At 50.1% G+C, this 18,963-nt stretch overlaps 1 protein-coding gene across 1 annotated transcript in view; it reads left to right on the forward strand.

Moving 5' to 3' along the window:
* Nucleotides 1-18,963, forward strand: part of RSPO1 (R-spondin 1) — a 34,348-nt gene that overhangs the window by 3,483 nt on the left and 11,902 nt on the right. The window contains exons 2-5 of the mRNA XM_049775528.1: nucleotides 9,156-9,347; nucleotides 11,402-11,551; nucleotides 11,934-12,122; nucleotides 12,755-12,876. Of these exons, the coding sequence (XP_049631485.1) occupies nucleotides 9,156-9,347; nucleotides 11,402-11,551; nucleotides 11,934-12,122; nucleotides 12,755-12,876 (653 nt within the window). The remainder of the gene's footprint in view (nucleotides 1-9,155; nucleotides 9,348-11,401; nucleotides 11,552-11,933; nucleotides 12,123-12,754; nucleotides 12,877-18,963) is intronic.

Below are 18,963 nucleotides of genomic sequence, written 5' to 3' on the forward strand. Positions count from 1 at the left end.
TGGTTCTATATTGGAGCCAGAACAGTAATACAGTGGGTATTGCCTTGCATATCTCGGACCTGGCCTCAATCCCCAATAGCCCATATGGTCCTCTGAGCCCTCAAAAAGGGATCATTGAGCAAAGAGCGCCAGGAGTAACACCTGAGCACCACCAGGTGTAGCCCTATAAAGCAAACAAAAACTTGGTTCCATATTGCTTCAGAAGGTAGTACTGAGAGATGAGGTGGATGAGATCAGTTGTATAAACCATCTAAGCAGTGATCAGTCCAGTGATGTTTTCTGATGATTTAGAGCTCAGGTTTGTGGCTGCCTGACTGAGTCTTGTTCAAGATGGAGCCAGCAGGCACTACTCGTAGGGTACCTTAGGGATGATGTAGGGCTGGAAATGGAATCAGGGCTTCACAAGATGCTAGCTATATGCTTTATCGCTCAAAGTCAGTTCCCCAGTACCTGTCATGGAAGCTCTTTAGACCAGGTGGAGGAGTGGGATCTTGATTCTATGGACAAAGTTTACTCTGTTGGTTTTAGGCCTAAATGTGACATAATTAGAGCTTTCAAACTAGAAAGATTCCTGGAGATGAGACATCTGGAGATGGCAAGCCACTGTCAGGGGTCAGACCTGAGAAAGGAACAGGACTTCACAGGAACAGCTGAGAGGCAGGATGGTGGGGCACAGCTGAGCTCCATGATTGGGGGGCCTGTGATGAGATTTGGAGGGAGGTACTGTCCCCTCTTGAGAATTCCCCTACCTCAAGTCCACGTAGCCTCTGTTTCCAGACAACAATCTTACCAGCCATCACCTCTGCACTCTCCTTCCCACCTATGATGGCAAGGAGTAGGAAGAAGCCTTTCATACTAAGACTGGTCCACAACCCTCACAAACCCTCTGCCATCCCTGTCCTTTCTAGTGAAATGAAGCCTGATTTCCTACATGGTGGATTCTTAGGACAGGAGATGCCACTGAGCCTCTGCACAGGCTTGTCCTGTCAGATACCCCACCACTCCACCATTCCACCACCCCACCTAACACACACACACACACACACACACACACACACACACACACACACACACACACCTCGCCACTGTGCATTGTTCAGCCTGACTCCCTTTCCCCTGGAAGGGTCTTCATGACTGTATCATCATATTCCCTTTCTGGGTGCTGAGCCTCCTGTGTTTTCATCTCTCCACACCTCCCTTCTTTCTGGGCTGTTTCCTCCTCTGAATCTCCAAACCCTTAGTGCATGTTCTGTTGTCTCATTGGAGTCTGGAACTCTGCATCAGACCCTGAAAAGAAGACCTTCCAGCCTATTCACTCCTGCTGTCCCTCCACTCTGTCTCTCCAATCACTCCTTTTATTTTCTCTCTTTTGCTCACCTCTCACCTAAACTACCTTTCTCTGATGTACTTAGCAAGTCCAAAGAATTTATTCACTCTAGAGCTCCCAGTTCTGGCCCCTTCCCTCTCCCTCCACATCCCTCCCAACCTCTGCAATGTTTCCTTTGTGCCCTTTGTGAGTCCTTCTTCCTCAGTTTCTCCTTTCTTATTATTTGACGGTGGAGGTGGGTTACACCTGGCAGTGCTCAGAGGCTGCTCCCCACTCTGTCCTGGGTGTTTGGAGGACCATGGGCAGTGCGGGGTAGAACTCTCCTGCATGCCCATCTAGCTGTGCTCAGCCCACTGAGCCATCTCTCAGACCCCCTCAGCTTGTTAATTGAAGGCAAATCTTGAACTGGGAGGCAGCCCCACCCTCTGCTCCAGTTGCTTGACTTCTGCCTGGAGCACTTTTCTCACCCACAATTCTCCCAGCATCACCAGTACCCTCCTGTGCCTTCCCCTCACCCTCCAGGTGTTTGAATAAAACAGCACTGCCCTCCGCTCCAAACCCCACCAGGAATCCTGCACATGCTTGCCTACTTGCCCTCTTCTTAGCTTTTCTGCTGCAGGTGACTGCTTCTGCAGGTGAATGTGCTTCTGGCCTGGGCCCTCTCCAGAGTGTCTGATTTCTCTCCCCATTCCCTGCCCACCTTGCCCTCTACCTATTCCAAAGTTGTTTTCTTTTTAAGGGCTCAATGTCTCCATCTCCACCCCAGGTTTTCCCTGAGTTTCAGACCCTCGAGAACCTTCCCCTAGAAACCACAATGCCAACACACCCACAAGTTAACAACTAGTCTTCCAAACACTACCACTACCTGTTTCTCCTACTCTGCCTTCTGGTGAGATGCCATCAGCCACTTTCTAGCCGGTACTGGCCCTGTGTCCCACTCGCACTTGTCCCATCTATCACCAGAGTCTGGGTGCCTCCTGCCTCTCCTATGTGCCAACTTCTTGGACTCCTCAGCAGTCAGTAACATCGCTTGACCCTTGAGAGTTTCCCTGCCTCTAGTTCTGCTCTCTCTGCAACACTCTACTCACATTTAAGGGAGGCTGACACGGAACTCCACTGGTGCCCTGCGTGAAAGCCCCTGGCCAGTCCTCTAGCTCTTTAACCTGACTTCCTCATGCAGGTTCAGGACTTTCTCTGGCCCCGCTTTCCCTCCAGCTTCATGTCCACCCACTTGTTCCACCCCAACTTATTTCAGATTCCCAGAATGCTAGCTTTCCCTGGCAAGCCACGGACTGCTTGGAAGGAAAATGCATACCCACATGTAGGAGGGTCAGAGAGATAAGAAAGGAGTTAATGAGGGCCAGAGCAATAGTACAGCAGGTAGGGCACTTGCCTTGCATACAATCCACCTGGATTTGATCCCCAACACCCCATATGATCCCCTAAGCCTGCCAGGAGTGAACCTCTGAGTACAGAGCCAGAAGTACTTTCTGAGCACTGTACAGTGTGACAAAAAAGAAAAGTGTACATGGAGATCTACTGCTCGATGAGCAGGAGGCAGGTTTCTTTTGCAGGGAGGGTTTGGGTCACACTCGGTGGTACTCGGGGGTTACTCCTGGCTTTGTGTTCAGAAATCACTTCTGGCAGGCTCAAGGGACCATATGGGATGCCGGGAATCGAACTAGAGTCCATCTAGGGTTGGCATATGCAAGGCAAATGCCCTACCACTGTGCTATTGCTCTGGCCCAGTGGAGGAAAACCCTAAGGCTGTTTGCAAATCTGTCCTTAATGAGAAGGGTAATGAAGGAACAGATGAGAAGACTGATATGGGGATTACCCATAGGTGGAGCACTGTGGTTCTGAAAGGGACTCTACTATTACGGCCTGAGAGGCTTGGGGAGGAACCAAGTGGTAGAACTCCTGCTTAGCATATTTCAGGCCCTGAGTTTGATCCCATAAACAAGACCTTCACCCTCTCTGCATTATTGGTTATGATCCTGGTAGCCCTGAGCATTGTTAGGCATCACTCCCATCCCACCAACCCAGCACTAATGGGACTTAATCTAGGATCTAATTCAAGTCACCTTCTCTTCTGCCCAGTTTGTTCTCACACCTGTTCCCCCTGCCTGACCCCACACTGGGTGACAAGCCTGGTACAACTCCCCAACTTCCTATTCTGAAAAAACGCACATTAGGAAAGTGATACTAGACATCACTAAATAGACTGAGCATGGCTTTTGCATACAGGAGGCCTGGTTTAAATCCCCAGAACCATGTGTCTCCAAAGCACTGTCAGGAACAAGGCCCAAATACCAGGTGTGCTCCCCACCCCAAAAAAAGGGCTGTAGTGATAGTATAGCAGGTAGGCTATACTTGCCTTGCATGTGGCCAACCCAAGTCAATTCCTGGCACCACATCCAGTCCCTTGAGCACTTCTAGGAGTTACCCCTGAGCATAGAGCCAGGAGTAAGCTCTGAGCATTCCTGGATGTGGTGGAAGAAAGGAAGGAAGGAAGGAAGGAAGGAAGGAAGGAAGGAAGGAAGGAAGGAAGGAAGGAAGGAAGGAAGGAAGGAAGGAAGGAAGGAAGGAAGGAAGGAGGGAGGGAGGGAGGGAGGGAGGGAAGAAGGGAGGGAGGGAGGGAGAGAAAGAGAAAGAAAGAAAGAAAGAAAGAAAGAAAGAAAGAAAGAAAGAAAGAAAGAAAGAAAGAAAGAAAGAAAGAAAGAAAGAAAGAAAGAAAGAAAGAAAGGAAGGACGGACGGAAGGAAGGGAGGGAGGGACGGAGAGAGGGAGGGAGGGAGGGAGGGAGGGAAGAAGGGAGGGAGGGAGGGAGGGAGAGAAAGAGAAAGAAAGAAAGAAAGAAAGAAAGAAAGAAAGAAAGAAAGAAAGAAAGAAGGAAGGAAGGAAGGAAGGAAGGAAGGAAGGAAGGAAGAAAGAAAGAAAGAAAGAAAGAAAGAAAGAAAGAAAGAAGGAAGGAAGGAAGGAAGGAAGAAGGAAGGAAGGAAGGAAGGAAGGAAGGAAGGAAGGGGAAGGAAGGAAGGAAGGAAAGAGGAAGGAAGGGGAAGGAAAGAGGAAGAAAGGAAGGAAAGAGGAAGGAAGGAAGGAAGGAAGGGAAGGGAAGGAAGGAATAAAAGAGGAAGGAAGGAAGGAAGGAAGGAAGGAAGGAAGGAAGGAAGGGGAAGGACAGAGGAAGGAAGGAAGGGGAAGGAAAGAGGAAGGAAGGGGAAGAAAAGAGGAAGGAAGGAAGGAAGGAAAGAAGGAAGGAAGGAAGGAAGAAAGGAAGGAAGGAAGGAAGGAAGGAAAGAAGGAAGGAAGGAAGGAAGAAAGGAAGGAAGGAAGGAAGGAAGGAAGGAAGGAAGGAAGGAAGGAAGGAAGGAAGGAAGGAAGGAAGGAAATGCCAGGACCTATTTCATGGGTCATGAGTGAAGCCCAGAGAGCTTGCATGTAGCAAGTAGCAAGATGTTGTTTGTGATGACTTTGTTGTTATTGTCTCTCTGTTGCTCATTTACCAATTCTCTCTGCCTTTCTCCTGCTCATTCCCTGCTCAGAAACCAGGGGTCACCCCTGCTGCTCCCCAGCAGCCCTAACAGAGCCACCATCCTCCCTCCTTTTCAGAGACAGGCTCAGGGGAGTGGAGGAGTGGAGAGGGAGGAGGCACACAAGCTGCAGTGTCTGGTCCAGAGTCCCAGGCTGGGGACTGACCTGAACCCAGTTGACTCTGATCTTGACACCCCGGCCCCAGCTGCTACCTCTGTTGTGACCTGCAGCTGTTTTCAGTTCCCAGTGCCTGCTCCCTCCTGAGAGGGAGGTTCCTCTCACCTCTCCTCTCTCCTCTCACAGCTCAAGACACTGGCTTCAAAAGTGACCATCCCCTCTGTCCTCCTGGAGTCTGGTCAGTCTCCAACTCCCACTGACCCCTAGTGGCTTCCTGTGGTGGCCACACTGTGGGTTCCCGAAGCTCTCATCTCTGTAGAATAGCATTCCATGGCTTCCTCATGGTTTTCCTGGATGACCCAGTTACTTCCTTCTAAAGGTTCTCTTGTTTCTGGTCCCCTTGTGGTACTCCAGGCAAACTTTCTGGCATGAGAGTTGGGCCATCCCTTGGTCCACCTGAAACTTGCCAACCATTTCCCCCAATTCTTCTCAAGAAAGGGTCAGCTCTGACCAAAATACTCAAGACACTGCAAACTACAGGCTCTGTGGCTAAATATAAGGACTGCTTCTTCCCCTGCCCCATCTTACACTGCCACCCTGCCTGGAAACAGAACTAAGGTACATGAAACCCTGCCATGAAGAGACCAGTCTAGTCCCTCCAACTAAGGGTTCCAGTCTACTTGAGGCTATGTACATATTGGGAAATTCTTTTCCAAGGAAGTCTATATTTCTCTGCCTCAACATCACCACCACATAATCATCACACCAGGTTTTTCTTCAGTAAAACTGGCACTGTTTTTATAAAGTCTTCACATAATGGTTGCAACTCCACTTTCTTGCACAACAAAAATCTGGTTTGAAATTAGTGATGATTGATGTAGTGACGCACAGGAGCCCTGTGGGACCTGCTCTCTGGCAGGATCTTATCCAAGTCCCTCAGATGATATAAAAGATCCTTCAAGGAGCCAGGGAGGTGGCGCCAAAGGCTGGAGAGTCTGTTTTATGCACAGGGTTTCTGGGTTTCCTACTCAGCTCTTCATGCTCCCTTGAGCATCTTACCAGGATCATTACTACCACCCCCCCACACCCCCAAAGAAAAGACCAGGAACAGATGCCTTATATTTCACCCTCAGCCCTCATGAGGCCCAGATAAAATGCACCCTCCTGACTGGCTTCACACTTCCGGGCCCCTGCTCTGAGGGCCTCTTGTCTCCTTCCTACTAGACAAATTTCTAATATCAGGAAACTTTTGTGATTCCTTTCTCCTCTCCTCTCCTCTCCTCTCCTCTCCTCTCCTCTCCTCTCCTCTCCTCTCCTCTCCTCTCCTCTCCTCTCCTCCTCTCCTCTCCTCCTCTCCTTCTCTCCTCTCCTCTCCTATGCTCTCCTCCTCTCCTCTCCTCCTCTCCTCTCCTCTCGTCCTCCTCTCCTCTCCTCTCCTCTCCTCCTCCTCTCCTCTCCTCTCCTCTCCTCCTCCTCTCCTCCTCCTCTCTCCTCTCCTCTCCTTCTATCCGCTCCTCTCCTCTACTCTCCTCTCCTCCTCTCCTCCTCTCTTCTCCTCCTCTCCTTCTTTCCTCTCCTCTCCTCCTCTCCTCTCCTCCTCCTCTCTTCTCTCCTCTCCTCTCCTCCTCCTCTCCTCCTCCTCTCTTCTCTCCTCTCCTCTCCTCCCCTCCTACGACCCTCTCCTCTCCTCTCCTCCTATCTTCTCTCCTCTCCTCTCCTCCCCTCCTCCTCTCCACCTCCTCTCCTCTCCTCTCCTCTCCTCCTCCTCTCCTCTCCTCTCCTCCTCCTCCTCTCCTCCTCTCTTCTCTCCTCTCCTCTCCTCTCCTCCCCTCCCCCTCTCTTCTCTCCTCTCCTCTCCTCTCCTCCTCCTCTCCTCCTCCTCTCCTCTCCTCTCCTCCCCCTCTCCTCTCCTCTCCTCCTCCTCTCCTCTCCTCTCCTCTCCTCTCCTCCTCCTCTCTTCTCTCCTCTCCTCTCCTCTCCTCCTCCTCTCCTCTCCTCTCCTCCTCCTCTCCTCTCCTCTCCTCTTCTCCCCTCTTCTCCTCCTCTCCTCCTCCTCTCCTCTCCTCCTCCTCTCCTCTCCTCCTTTTCTCCTCTCCTCCTCCTCTCCTCTCCTCTCCTCTCATCTCTCTCCACACCCAGAAGCATTCAGGGGTTACTCCTGGCTCTGCTTCAGAAATCACTCCTGGAAGGCAAGGGGGACCATATGGGATACTGGGATCAAACTCAGGTCAGCCACATGCAAGACAAATACCCTACTTGCTGTGCTATCTATCACTCTGGCCCCATTCTTTTATTTTTGATCAGCATATGTCTTCTGGGGGATGTTTGTGCACCACCAAAAGATCAGCTCCCCTACACAGGCCAGATACCTTTGTGCCAACAGCCCTAGAGTTCAGACTGTGAGCTGAGGAGTTGAGGGAAGGAGGTCCAGGATCTGAGACTGGGAGCTGGAGATGACACTGCTTTTAAAGATGGCTTGAAGCCAGGTTACTGTGTCTCAACAGTATTGACACAGGAACCAGGTCTTTAACTTGGCATTGCCCTGAGCATGACAGAGTAGTGTCCCTGGCTTCTATCTAGATGCAAGTGCAGCCTCCTTAGTGAGACCATCAGAACTGTCTGTAGCCCTGTTCCTTGGGGAACAAATTCCTTTCTGGTAAAGACCACTTTTCTAGACTAAGTTATTCGTCTTCCTGTCTCTCAGTAGTGACTTTGTCTCAGGCAATTTAACCTATTATCCCTATCATCCTTAACACTTTCTTGGGACCAGACAAATAACACAACTTAGAAGATGCTTGACTTGCATGCAGCTGACCCAGGTTGAACCCCCAGCACTGCCAGGAGCAATTCTTTAGCACAGAGCCAATAGGAGGCCATAAGCATATAAAGTATTATCACTATCCCTCCGAAAAGAACATAATAAAAAATGTTTTAAAAAGCTTAAGAATTAAAAAGAGGGCCCGGAGAGGGCACAGCGGTGTTTGCCTTGCAAGCAGCCAATCCAGGATCAAAGGTGGTTGGTTCGAATCCCGGTGTCCCATATGGTCCCCCGTGTCTGCCAGGAGCTATTTCTGAGCAGACAGCCAGGAGTAACCCCTGATCAATGCCGGGTGTAACCCAAAAAAAAAAAAAAAGAATTAAAAAGAAAAATACCAGCCTGGGGAGAGAGCTCAAAGGGCTACACATATGTTTTGTGTGTTGGGGCCCTAGACTTAATCCCAGAGCACCGCTTGGCACCCCAATCAGTGCGAGGTGCTTAGTTGCTACTCCTGGCTCTGTGCTCAAGAACCTCAAAGAGTATCTCTGAGTACCACCTGGTGTGGTTCCCAAACAGAGGAAAACAAATCCTGGATTAGAAAAGTAGGTCAACAGCTGGAATACATGCCTGGCACATGGAGGGTCTGAGTTTGATACCCAGCATTGTACAGTCCCCCAACCACTGCTAGGGATGGCTCTACTGGTCCTGAGCACTCATCAGGTCTGCACATACCTGACTGTTCTGAGGAGCACCACCAGAACCCAAACACTGCTTGGGAGGACCCGACACACACACACACACACACACACACACACACACACACACACACACACACACACACGCCTTCCTTCCATGAGTCAGGCTGAACTTCTTCCTGGGAGGAATAGAGGAGGGCATTTTAGGAGACACGGCAACAAAAGCTTCTCTCTAGTGTGTGTAGAGGTGCAGGAGGTGAGACAGACTCAAAAAGTGAGTTTACTAGGGCCTCAGCAAAGATAGTTGGGTGCTCTTGCTTGGTCATCCAGAGACTTCCTGGAGACAGATGAGGTTTCTAAACCAGCCCTGAAGATGACTGCCAGCATGATTTGTGCTTTTCCAAAAGTACATCCAGGGGCCAAAGCCATGGTGCAAGCTATAAGGCATCTGCCTTGCAAGCATTAGACTAGGATGGACTGCGGTTTGATCCCCCAGCGTCTTATATGGTCCCCCAAGCCAGGAGTGATTTCTGAGCACATAGCCAGGAGTAATCCCTGAGTGTCAATGGGTGTGCCCCCCAAAACATACAACAAACAACACAAAACAAACCAAAAGTATATCCATTCTGCAAGGCAAATCCTGTCTCCTCTCTTCCTGCCCTGTGGGGGGCTGGGCAAGGAGGAGGACTTACCCCCAAACTCCTCTTACTTGTCCCCATTGCAGTCAGTGCCGAGGGGAGCCAGGCCTGCGCCAAAGGCTGTGAGCTCTGCTCCGAAGTCAACGGCTGTCTGAAGTGCTCACCCAAGCTCTTCATCCTGCTGGAGAGGAACGACATCCGCCAGGTGGGCGTCTGCCTGCCCTCCTGCCCTCCCGGTTACTTCGATGCCCGCAACCCCGACATGAACAAGTGCATCAGTGAGTGGTGGCAGGACTGGTGATGGGCACTAAGGCCTGGGTATGGATAAGGGTAGTGGGGCACTGAGCAGGGGGTAGGAGGAGGCTTACGGTCAGCCTTGACCGTGGATCCCCCCATCTCTGAGTATCACTCTCCAGAACTTTGATTCCTCCTTCACCATGTCCCCAGCTTTGCCAAGCCCAAGAGCTGAGAGGAGGCCACCCCAATGCCCAAGCCCTGCTACAGCTCCTCCCTCACCTCCTGATACTGTCCAACCCACTCCATCATCTGTGTCTTCTGTCCCCATCTGGGTCCTTCTTCCCCTTCGTGGTGCTGCAGCCACAAGTTAGTTGGTTCTGAACCATACAACACCACTCATCATGCAGCTGAGTGACCCGGGGGCTCCACAGGCTGCAGGGAAAGTGAGCTCTCTCCCCTTCAGTCCCCGTCCCCTTCTCCTCACCTGATTTTCTCACTCAGCTCTTCAGCTATGGTCCCAGGGACTCCAGGCCACTTGTCCTGCCTTAGCTGCACCATACTGGGGGACATGTGGTGAATACACTCATACAGTCACAAGCTCACAACACACAAATACACACTTGCAAAAAAAGACAAACATATACACATTCACAACATGCATACTTACAAACACACATTCACACACAATTACTCACAAACTCATAATATACATGCACACACTTGCAAATAAAATATACTCATTTGGGGCCAGAGTGGTGGTACACACAGTAAGGCATCTGCCTTACCTGCGCTAGCCTCGTATGGACTGCGGTTCGATTCCCTAGTGTCCCATATGGTCTACTAAGCCAGGAGTGATTTCTGAGCGCATAGCCAGGAGTAACCCCTGAGCATCACCAAGTGAGGCCCAAAATCTTTCACAAACACATCTGCACTCACAACACGCACACTTGCAAACACACATTCACACAACCACACACATCCACCAACATACGCTCACACACACACACATATTCTCAGGGGACAGTGCTGGTGCTCCCCTTTGTTCAGAAGGGAACCTCATTTGTCTGTCAGCTGGGCCTTTGGGAAGACAGTGGTGGGCCCCCTGTAACTGCGGAGAGCAGTATCGAAGGGAGGGAACAAGACTGACCAAAGATCCACCCACATGGGTTCTACTTTGAGCTCTGTTCTCTGCCAACTGCATGACTTTGGGCATGTCATCTCCTGTTTGAGACAAGGTGCTAGGCTGCAGCCCCCCGTATTGTGGTGAGGGCAGAGGTAAAGGCCCCAGTGTCTGGCACTCTAGTAACTGCTCTCTGTGAATTTCATCTACAGCCAAATCAGAGCCAGGGTTTGGGTGTGTGTTTTGGCGGCGGTGCACTGAGAAGCCAGAGGCACAGACTGGATGGGGAGCTGGGAAGCACAAAGGAAGGACCTTGGGGTCTACTTGGGATTGGGAATTTCTGACTGCGGGAGCTCTTGGGATGCTGGCAGCCCAGCTTTCAGGTGCCAGGGACTGGGAGGAAGTCACCCACACTGGGAAGGGGGATTGTGCAAGAGCTGCCTTGCTAGCTCTAGGGAGGGAGCTGCCGGGAGTGGAGTAGGGAGGGACCCAGGAGTCCAACCAAGGTGCTTCCTGGAACTTGACCTTGCACTGGGAGAGGAATTTGCCCTGGGATTGCTCCCTGCTCCTTCAGCATGCTTCTCTCTGCCCTGACAGGAGCAGAACTAGGGCTTTGGGGGTTGCAGATGCCAAGCAATGAGGAAAGAGTCCATGTTCTTCTCCCTCTGAAGCTGTGGCCCCTGGGGTGGGATGGAGATGCTAACTCTGGGTTCTCTCAGGCTAAGTGAGCCTCAAGGTCTGTACATTCTCCTCTGAAACTTGTTCAGGGCAGATTCCAGGGCCAGGAGCATGCAATCTCAAACAGGCCTCAAACCTGGCTGCCTGGCCCTCCCTCCCAAGCCTCCTGGGAACTTATCTCCTCTAGGTCCTGGTGGCCCTGCCTTTGGGGTGTACGAATAAAGGGGACCCCATTTCAGGCTAAGCCAGAGACACACACACACACACACCCCCGCCCCAATCTGGTCCTCTCCTCAGAGTGCAAGATTGAACACTGCGAGGCATGCTTCAGCCACAACTTCTGCACGAAGTGCAGGGAAAGCCTGTTTCTGCACAAGGGTCGCTGCTACCTTGCCTGCCCAGAGGGCTCCACTGCTGCCAACGGCACCATGGAGTGTGGCAACCCTGGTGAGACGAGGGTACCAGGGAGGGTGGTTGGAACCTCACATCTCCTGGGGTTTGTTTAGCACCCTCCTGTCTTCTGCACTACAAATGATAGCACCCAGGGGACAGAGAGATAGTATAATGGGCAGGGCATTGGACATCCCTTGGATGGGACCCATGGGGCTCAATTTCTGGCACCCTATATGGTTTGGTTTCTGAGTACCACCAGAGGTCACATCTGAGCACAGAGCCAGAAATAGCCCCTGAATACTGCTTGGGTGGGTGAAGGAAGGGGGAAGCACGGGACACTGGACTCCCCTCCCTAATAAAAAAGATTGTGGAGCCTGAAGCTCCCTGGGATATGCAGAGTCAAGGGAAGAGGCATGATTCCCTCCCTTCCCACCAGCACAATGTGAACTGAGTGAATGGTCACCCTGGGGGCCATGCTCTAAGAGAAAGAAGCTCTGTGGTTTCCGGAGGGGCACCGAGGAGAGGTCGAGGAGAGTGCTGCATGCGCCTGGAGGGGACCACACCATCTGCTCGGACACCAAGGAGACCCGGAGGTGCACAGTTCGGAGAACACCATGTCCTGAAGGTGAGTCACAGCCTCCCCTTTCCACTGCATTGAACCAGGCTCCCCCTTCCCCCAGGAGGTCTCACCACCTCAGCTTCCTGCCTGCTGTCTAGGAAGCTGGCCCAGACCCCAAACTGCACATATCAGGGCTGTGTGCTAGCAGGCATCTTAGAGCCCTCTCCCCATCCCCATTTCTTTCACCCCACTGACAAGAGTGCCAGGAGGACCCTGGAGTCCCAACAGGGCCAGAAAAGGAGAGGCTAAGATGCAGAGGTCTAGGACATGACTAAGGTCACAACCACAGCTGACAATGCAGGGATCGCTGACCTCAAGAACTTTAGGGTACAGGGGGTACAGATTCCTACCTGTCTTGAGAACTTCACTGAATGTCTGGGATGTGCCCTTTGGGATCCAAGGTCCAAACAAGACCAGAGAGGAGGGCCCTGGGTCATTGAAGGGTGTGGGGAGAAGGCTCTAGGATACCCCGTGAAGTTGCAGGGTCCTCTAAAGTGACTGCTGGTGTCTTGAGAGAACCCAGTTACCTAAAGCAATGTCTCCAGGTCTTCTGCAGCCACCCTACTTCCACAACCCTCCCACCCTACAGTCCTTGGCCAGGGCAACTTCTCTGATTCTTCCTGCTGTTGGAATTACAGGGCAGAAGAGGAGGAAGGGGGGCCAAGGCCAGCGGGACGGTGCCAAGAGGAAATCAAACCGAAAGGAGAGCAAGGAGGTGGGCACCAGCTCCCAGAGACGCAAGGCTCTGCACCGAGGACCAGTGGGGACAGTCGGGACAGTGGGAACAGTGGGGCCGGCCCCCTCTGTAGGACCCACCTAGGACTGGGCTTTGCCTCCAGGCTCGTGCAGAGAGTCCAGCATTCTGGGTGATAGGAACCTTACCGAGCCCAAGGACAGCGTCTACAGACAGATGTGCACCCCTGACCCAGAGACCCTGTGCCATCATATCACCACCAGACACGCACCTGTGCACACATCTGTGCAATCCAGGCCACCGGCAGCCACGTCCATGCTTGGGCATCAACACGTAAGCAGGACGGAGACAGGGGTCTTCTCTGGCAGAAGAAGACCAGGCAGCACAGTGCCCTGGGGTACCTGGGAGAGAAAAAGAACATCTGTCAGCATGCCAGAGCCAGTTTGGCAGAGTGGAACCCCCTAGAGTTGCTGAGTAGCCGGGCCCTTGATGGCAGATGGAGACTGTTTGTTTCCCATCTTGTGACTTTACTTACCTCTGAGAGCTATGGTCCCTCTAGTTGGGGATTTCCTGACTCTGAAAAAGGACTTCAAAAAAAGAATTCTGGCAGATTAAAAACCAAGACCAAACAACAGGATGACCATAACCCCTGTTCTTCTCAGCGCACAGGGTCTGGTGGGGTCCTTGGGAGTGGGAAGGACAGGGCTGAATTTCAAGAGATTAATAATGGCCACCTGGAGAGAGCTCCCAAAGCAGGAGAAAAAAGTTGGGGCTGGTTCTCATCATTTCTGAAGCCTCTTCACTCTAGAGATGGCCTGTGGACCAGCAGTGAGACTACAGCTGCTGGTCAGAAGAGGGTGCTCCTGGTTCCATCCCAGAGCTGGGCCAGAGATGTCATCAGCAGGATCCCAGGGGCTTATGCTCATTGAAGTGTGGGGTACAGCTTAGGATGGATGGGCCTAGACAGCGGGGAGCAGGCCTCTCCTCTGGGGAAAGGGAAACTGTGTGGAAAGGAAATCATGGCAGGAGCCAAGCCCTCAGAAATGGTTCAGCAAAAGCATAACCATGACTGGAATAACCTGTGGTCTTTAGGAATGTGTCTGGCAGTGCCCCTGAAACGAGGCCCAAACTAAGGGTTTGGTTTTCAGAGGGTTGAAGGGAACAGACAGGATCCTGGTTCCTGTGGAACTGAGAGGTAGATGCAGATGACAGGTCAGATGCAAGTAATGATTGAATGAAAAGACACTGACAAGTGGTTGGGCCAGCGGCAGGCAGAGGGCACACACAAGTAGCTGGATGGTGAACAGACCTGAATATAAGGAAAGGCTTGTATCTCAAGAAAGGCTTTCTGAGGAGAGGCTACTGGAACTGAGCTGAGGGACAGAGCATGGATACTGTGAGGCTCTGATGCTGCCCAAGAGAACAGACTACAAGCTGCGAATATAATTTAATTTTTAGTAGTTATATTTTAAAAAGAAATAAGTGAAATTCAATATTAATTATATATTTTGCTTGACCAAGTACATATAAAACATTTTTCCACATGTAATCAATATAACAAATGATGAATGAAATCCTTTACTCTTTTTTTAATATGATGTCTTCAACATTTAGTATACAGTTCAACCCAAACCCTTAATTTGGACACAAAATTTCTACCACAAAATTGACCTATAGTCAAGGCTGAAAAGATAGCTCAGAGGTCAGGAACACATGCTTGACATAGACAAGACCTCAAGTCAGATACCCAGCACTGCCTGCCCCCAAGCATACAGAATTAAAGGATAGACCTTGTATGAATGAGGCTCTGGGGACCCCTCGCACTACCAAGCTTGAGTACCAAATTACCCAACTCTAACATCAAACTGCCTGGCCTCCTTGGCTGAGTTGCACCAGTAGTGGCTCCAGATTATTCTTGTACTCTGCTTAAGAGTAATCCCCTATAAATTTTTTTTTACCTGTATTTAGACTTTAAAAATTTAAGTTGAGGGGCCGGAGAAATAGTACAGTGGTAGGGCATTTGCCTTGCAAGCAGCCAATTCAGAACAGACGGTGGTTCAAATCTTGGCATTCCATATGGTCCCCTGAGCCTGCCAGGAGTGATTTCTGAGCACAGAGCCAGGAGTAACTCCTGAGTACTGCCGGGTGTGACCCAAAGACCAAAAAAATAATTCAAGTTCAAAAGTACATTAATTTGCCTAACATGGCTCAAGTGTAGGCAAGATGGGACTGTAGTTAATATAGTAGGTAAGGTGCTTTCTTTGCTTGATGAGGCTGACCCAAATTTGATCCTTATCATCCTATATGTCCCCTGAGCCTTGCCAAGAGTGATCCCTGAGTGCAGGGCCTGAGAACCATCAGATGTGTCTTAAAAACAAAAACAAAGTAGACAAGAACTTCTGGGGGTTTTGTTTGTTTGGGGGCCATACCTGACAGCACTCAAGGGTTACTCCTGGCTCTACACTCAGAAATCACTCCTAGCAGGCTCAGGAGACCATATAGGATGCTGGGAATGAAACCCAGGTTGGCCATGTGCAAGACAAACACCCTACCCACTATATTATCTATCGCTGCATACCTGAACTTTCTAATCTTGAGTTGAATTATTTATTTTAGTTTGAGGTTTATAACCGGTGATACTGAACGGTTACTACTGGCTCTTCACTCAGAAATCATTCTGGCAGTGCTTAGGGACCATATGGAATGCCAGACATTGAACCTGTGCCAGGCATATACAAGGTAAATGCTTTACCTGATGAGCTATCTCTACAGCCCGTAAGTTTTACTTATTTTTTAATTCATTAAACTTAAATAATAAGGAGCTAAGGACATGGAAAAGAAGGAAGGAAGGCAGGAAGGAAGGAAGGCAGGAAGGAAGGAAGGAAGGAAGGAAGGAAGGAAGGAAGGAAGGAAGGAAGGAAGGAAGGAAGGAAGGAAGGAAGGAAGGAAGGAAGGAAGGAAAGGAGATGAAAGGAAATAATCATTCAGTTCTTTGATTGTATTAGATACATCAAATGTCCAATAGCACATGTGGCTAGTGGCTACTGAATTGGCCAGCATACTTCTGTACAGAGGCTACTTAATACATGCAAGTGACCCATGGCAGAAGCTACTCCAGGTTCAAGGAAAGAGGTTGTGTAGTTTAAAGATCTGGAGGGCAAATGAGGTGACCTGGTCCCAGAAAAATCTCCTGGAATTACATGTTTATTCTCCAAGGGAAGGCAGGCTACTGAAGGGGTTTCAGCAGCTGACCAACAAAACAATTTTTTTCCAAAATCTTGTTGGTTGGAGTGTAGAAGACATATCAGTGACTGTCACTGTATGATTGGTACGGGTAGCAGTAGATGCAGAGCAGTAGACAAAGTCAAAGCCTTCGGAAACTAAAATTTATTACTAAACTGGTGGAGAAGGGAAACTGGGAGAGGGGAATGTCCAGGAAAGTCCCCATTTCTAGCTCTAACACCTATGCAGTCTCCTGAGCACTGTCAAGAGTGATCCCTGAGTAAAGAACCAGGAATGATTCCTGAGCTCTGCCATTTATGGCCCCAAAACAAAACAAAACAGGAAGGAAAAAAAAAGAAAGGAATCTGAAAGAGATGAAGAAAGGGGTCCCTGCAGTGACTCACAAGCAGTGCAGATGAATGGTGGACCTGGGAAGGGTGCAGAGGCTGAATCCACATCCCTCACAACCCTGGAAGGTCAGGAAGGAAAAGAAAGTGAGATCTGGGGGCAGGCAAGAGTCAGGAGCTACTAATAAGAAATGGAGTCCAGGGGCCGGGCGGTGGAGCTAGAGGTAAGGTGCCTGCCTTGCCTGCGCTAGCCTTGGATGGACCGCGGTTCGATCCCCCGGCGTCCCATATGGTCCCCCAAGCCAGGAGCGACTTCTGAGCGCATAGCCAGGAGTAACCCCTGAGCGTCACCGGGTGTGGCCCAAAAAAAAAAAAAAAAAAGAAATGGAGTCCAGAGATAAACTTGTTTGTGTCAGACTGGATAGACTTGGAAATGTCTGAACAAACACCCAGCTAAGAGATTGAGGCAAGGGTGCAGAAAAATCCTGAAAGATTGGCTCCCCAGCAGCCTATATGGGCTCATGAGCACATAGGCAAATACACAGGAAAGGGATCTCATAGTGGAGACTGGAGTAGGGATGGGGTGGTCCATCTGTGAGAGGCCTAGCATCTTTGGAAGAATCTGAGGTGTGTTCACTTGAGTCACTGTGGTTTCTGACCCCCAGAGACCCTTCACCACTGATCAGGATTTAGAGTCAAGTTGAAGCCTGGAGCCTGGGCTGACAACAGCTGAGTTTACCAGCCTCATGCCACCCACAGTCCTCACCTCTCCTCCCACTGCAACTTGCTCTGGCTTTGCCAGTCTCTTTAGCCCCATTAGTTTTCCACTTTCTCTGGTTTTGATCCCTCTGCCTTTACTCGGCTCTATTTCACTCTCCTCTTTTCTCTCCCTCTTTTTGTCACCCCATCTTTCTCAGCTCTGACTGTTCTCATGTACCATTGTTCCCCTCTGTCTCTTTTCTGTGTTTCAGTGTCTCAGCTGTACCTGGCATGGTTTAGTCTCATCTTCCTGCTGCTGGAAGTTTTCACTCCTCAGCAGGACCATGGCCTAGTCACATCAGCTCTTTCTGGAAATTATTTCAAACATAGATTCTAAGCCAGAGACACAACTCAACAGGTCAAGTGCACACTTCCTGCACAGAACCTAGGTCTATCCCCAGTACCACATGGTTCTTTCTCTAAGCACTATAGGGAGCAACCCCAAGCCCTGAATTGAGAGTAGCACGTGCCCCACCCCAACCCACTCAGCACCACCAGGTGTGACCCAGTGAACAAACAAAAAGTAGAATCTCAAGAACAGGGAGATGATTCAGCAATCGGAGGTGCTTTTGCAAGTGCAAGGATCCAGTTTTGGTCTCTAGAGCATCACTGAGTGGAGCCCTGGATTGCTGGGTATGGCCATTATAGGCTCCAGTACTGATTGCCCAAGAAGCTTCACATTGTCAGACTTTGAGTTATCCAGTCCTACCAAATGAGCCATCAGTGGGATCAGCCCAGACTTCTTGAGAACTTCTTGAGAGAACTCCCCCACAAAATATATAGAATCTGGTTCCAGAGAAATAGTACAGTGGTCATTTCCAATGTCACATGTTCACATGTTAGCTTTCCTGTAAAATAGCAGCAAGACAAATGACCAGAATCAGCCACAGGGTTATAATAGAACTTATTGTCTTGTCTGCATCGCTTGTCTGTCAGACTCTAGTTAGAGGAAGCCAGCTTCTCAGTTTCTAGCTGCTCCACTGTTTCAAGGCTGCTGAGAGAGAGAGCACAATCTCAGCTTTGGGGGTCCTGAAGTCTGATTCTACAGAACCCTTAATGGGACGTGACATGGGTCCCAACATGGGTCCTGGGTCTGGGATTTGCAGAGTCATCCCAGGATGCTCTTGAAAACAGTGTTTCTTGGGTCCCCACCCCCTCTCTCTCGTGTTTCATGAATATGGATAATGTTCTTTTTAAGCTAGAAATGGAGTGTGAGTTTCCAGATGGGGGAAATTTCTCCTCACAGCCCTAGAGGCAGTCCACCTCAGTCTAGAGTTTTCAGGATTGATCAGAAGTCATGCCTAGGGCCGGGTACACTGCTTAGATGGCTGGAGAATATCTAAGAGGGCTGTAAACCCTAGATTCTATCCTTAATCTTGCATGGTCCCCTGCACAAAGCAGAAAGTGATTCCTAAACTGCGCAGAATAGTCTTGCCTGGTAGTTTTTAGTGTTGATGAATTCTGGGAAGAGGAAGGAGGCCCAGGGTCTAACCACAAGTACACATGACCTGTGTGCAGCCACACACTACCCACATTGTTGTTGTTGTTGTTGTTGTTGTTATTGTTGTTGAAATGTCAACTTTTGTCAGACTTGCCTAGACTAACACATTTCTGGACATCCCCAGTGGTATATTTTCAAACCAAGTCTCCTGAGAATTGGGTTTGTTTTCCATTTCAATACCTTGGGTGATGAGCTGGTATTCTCTCTGGGTTTGTTTTTGTAAGTATCCTCCCCCAGCCCCCATCATTCCAACATACAGCCCTGCACTTAGTTTGTTAGGTTTGCTGTTGAAGGACTCAGAAAGAATTTAGAAAAAGGGTCCAT

Source organism: Suncus etruscus, chromosome 6 (assembly GCF_024139225.1).
Source record: "Suncus etruscus isolate mSunEtr1 chromosome 6, mSunEtr1.pri.cur, whole genome shotgun sequence".
Classification (NCBI taxonomy): domain Eukaryota; kingdom Metazoa; phylum Chordata; class Mammalia; order Eulipotyphla; family Soricidae; genus Suncus; species Suncus etruscus.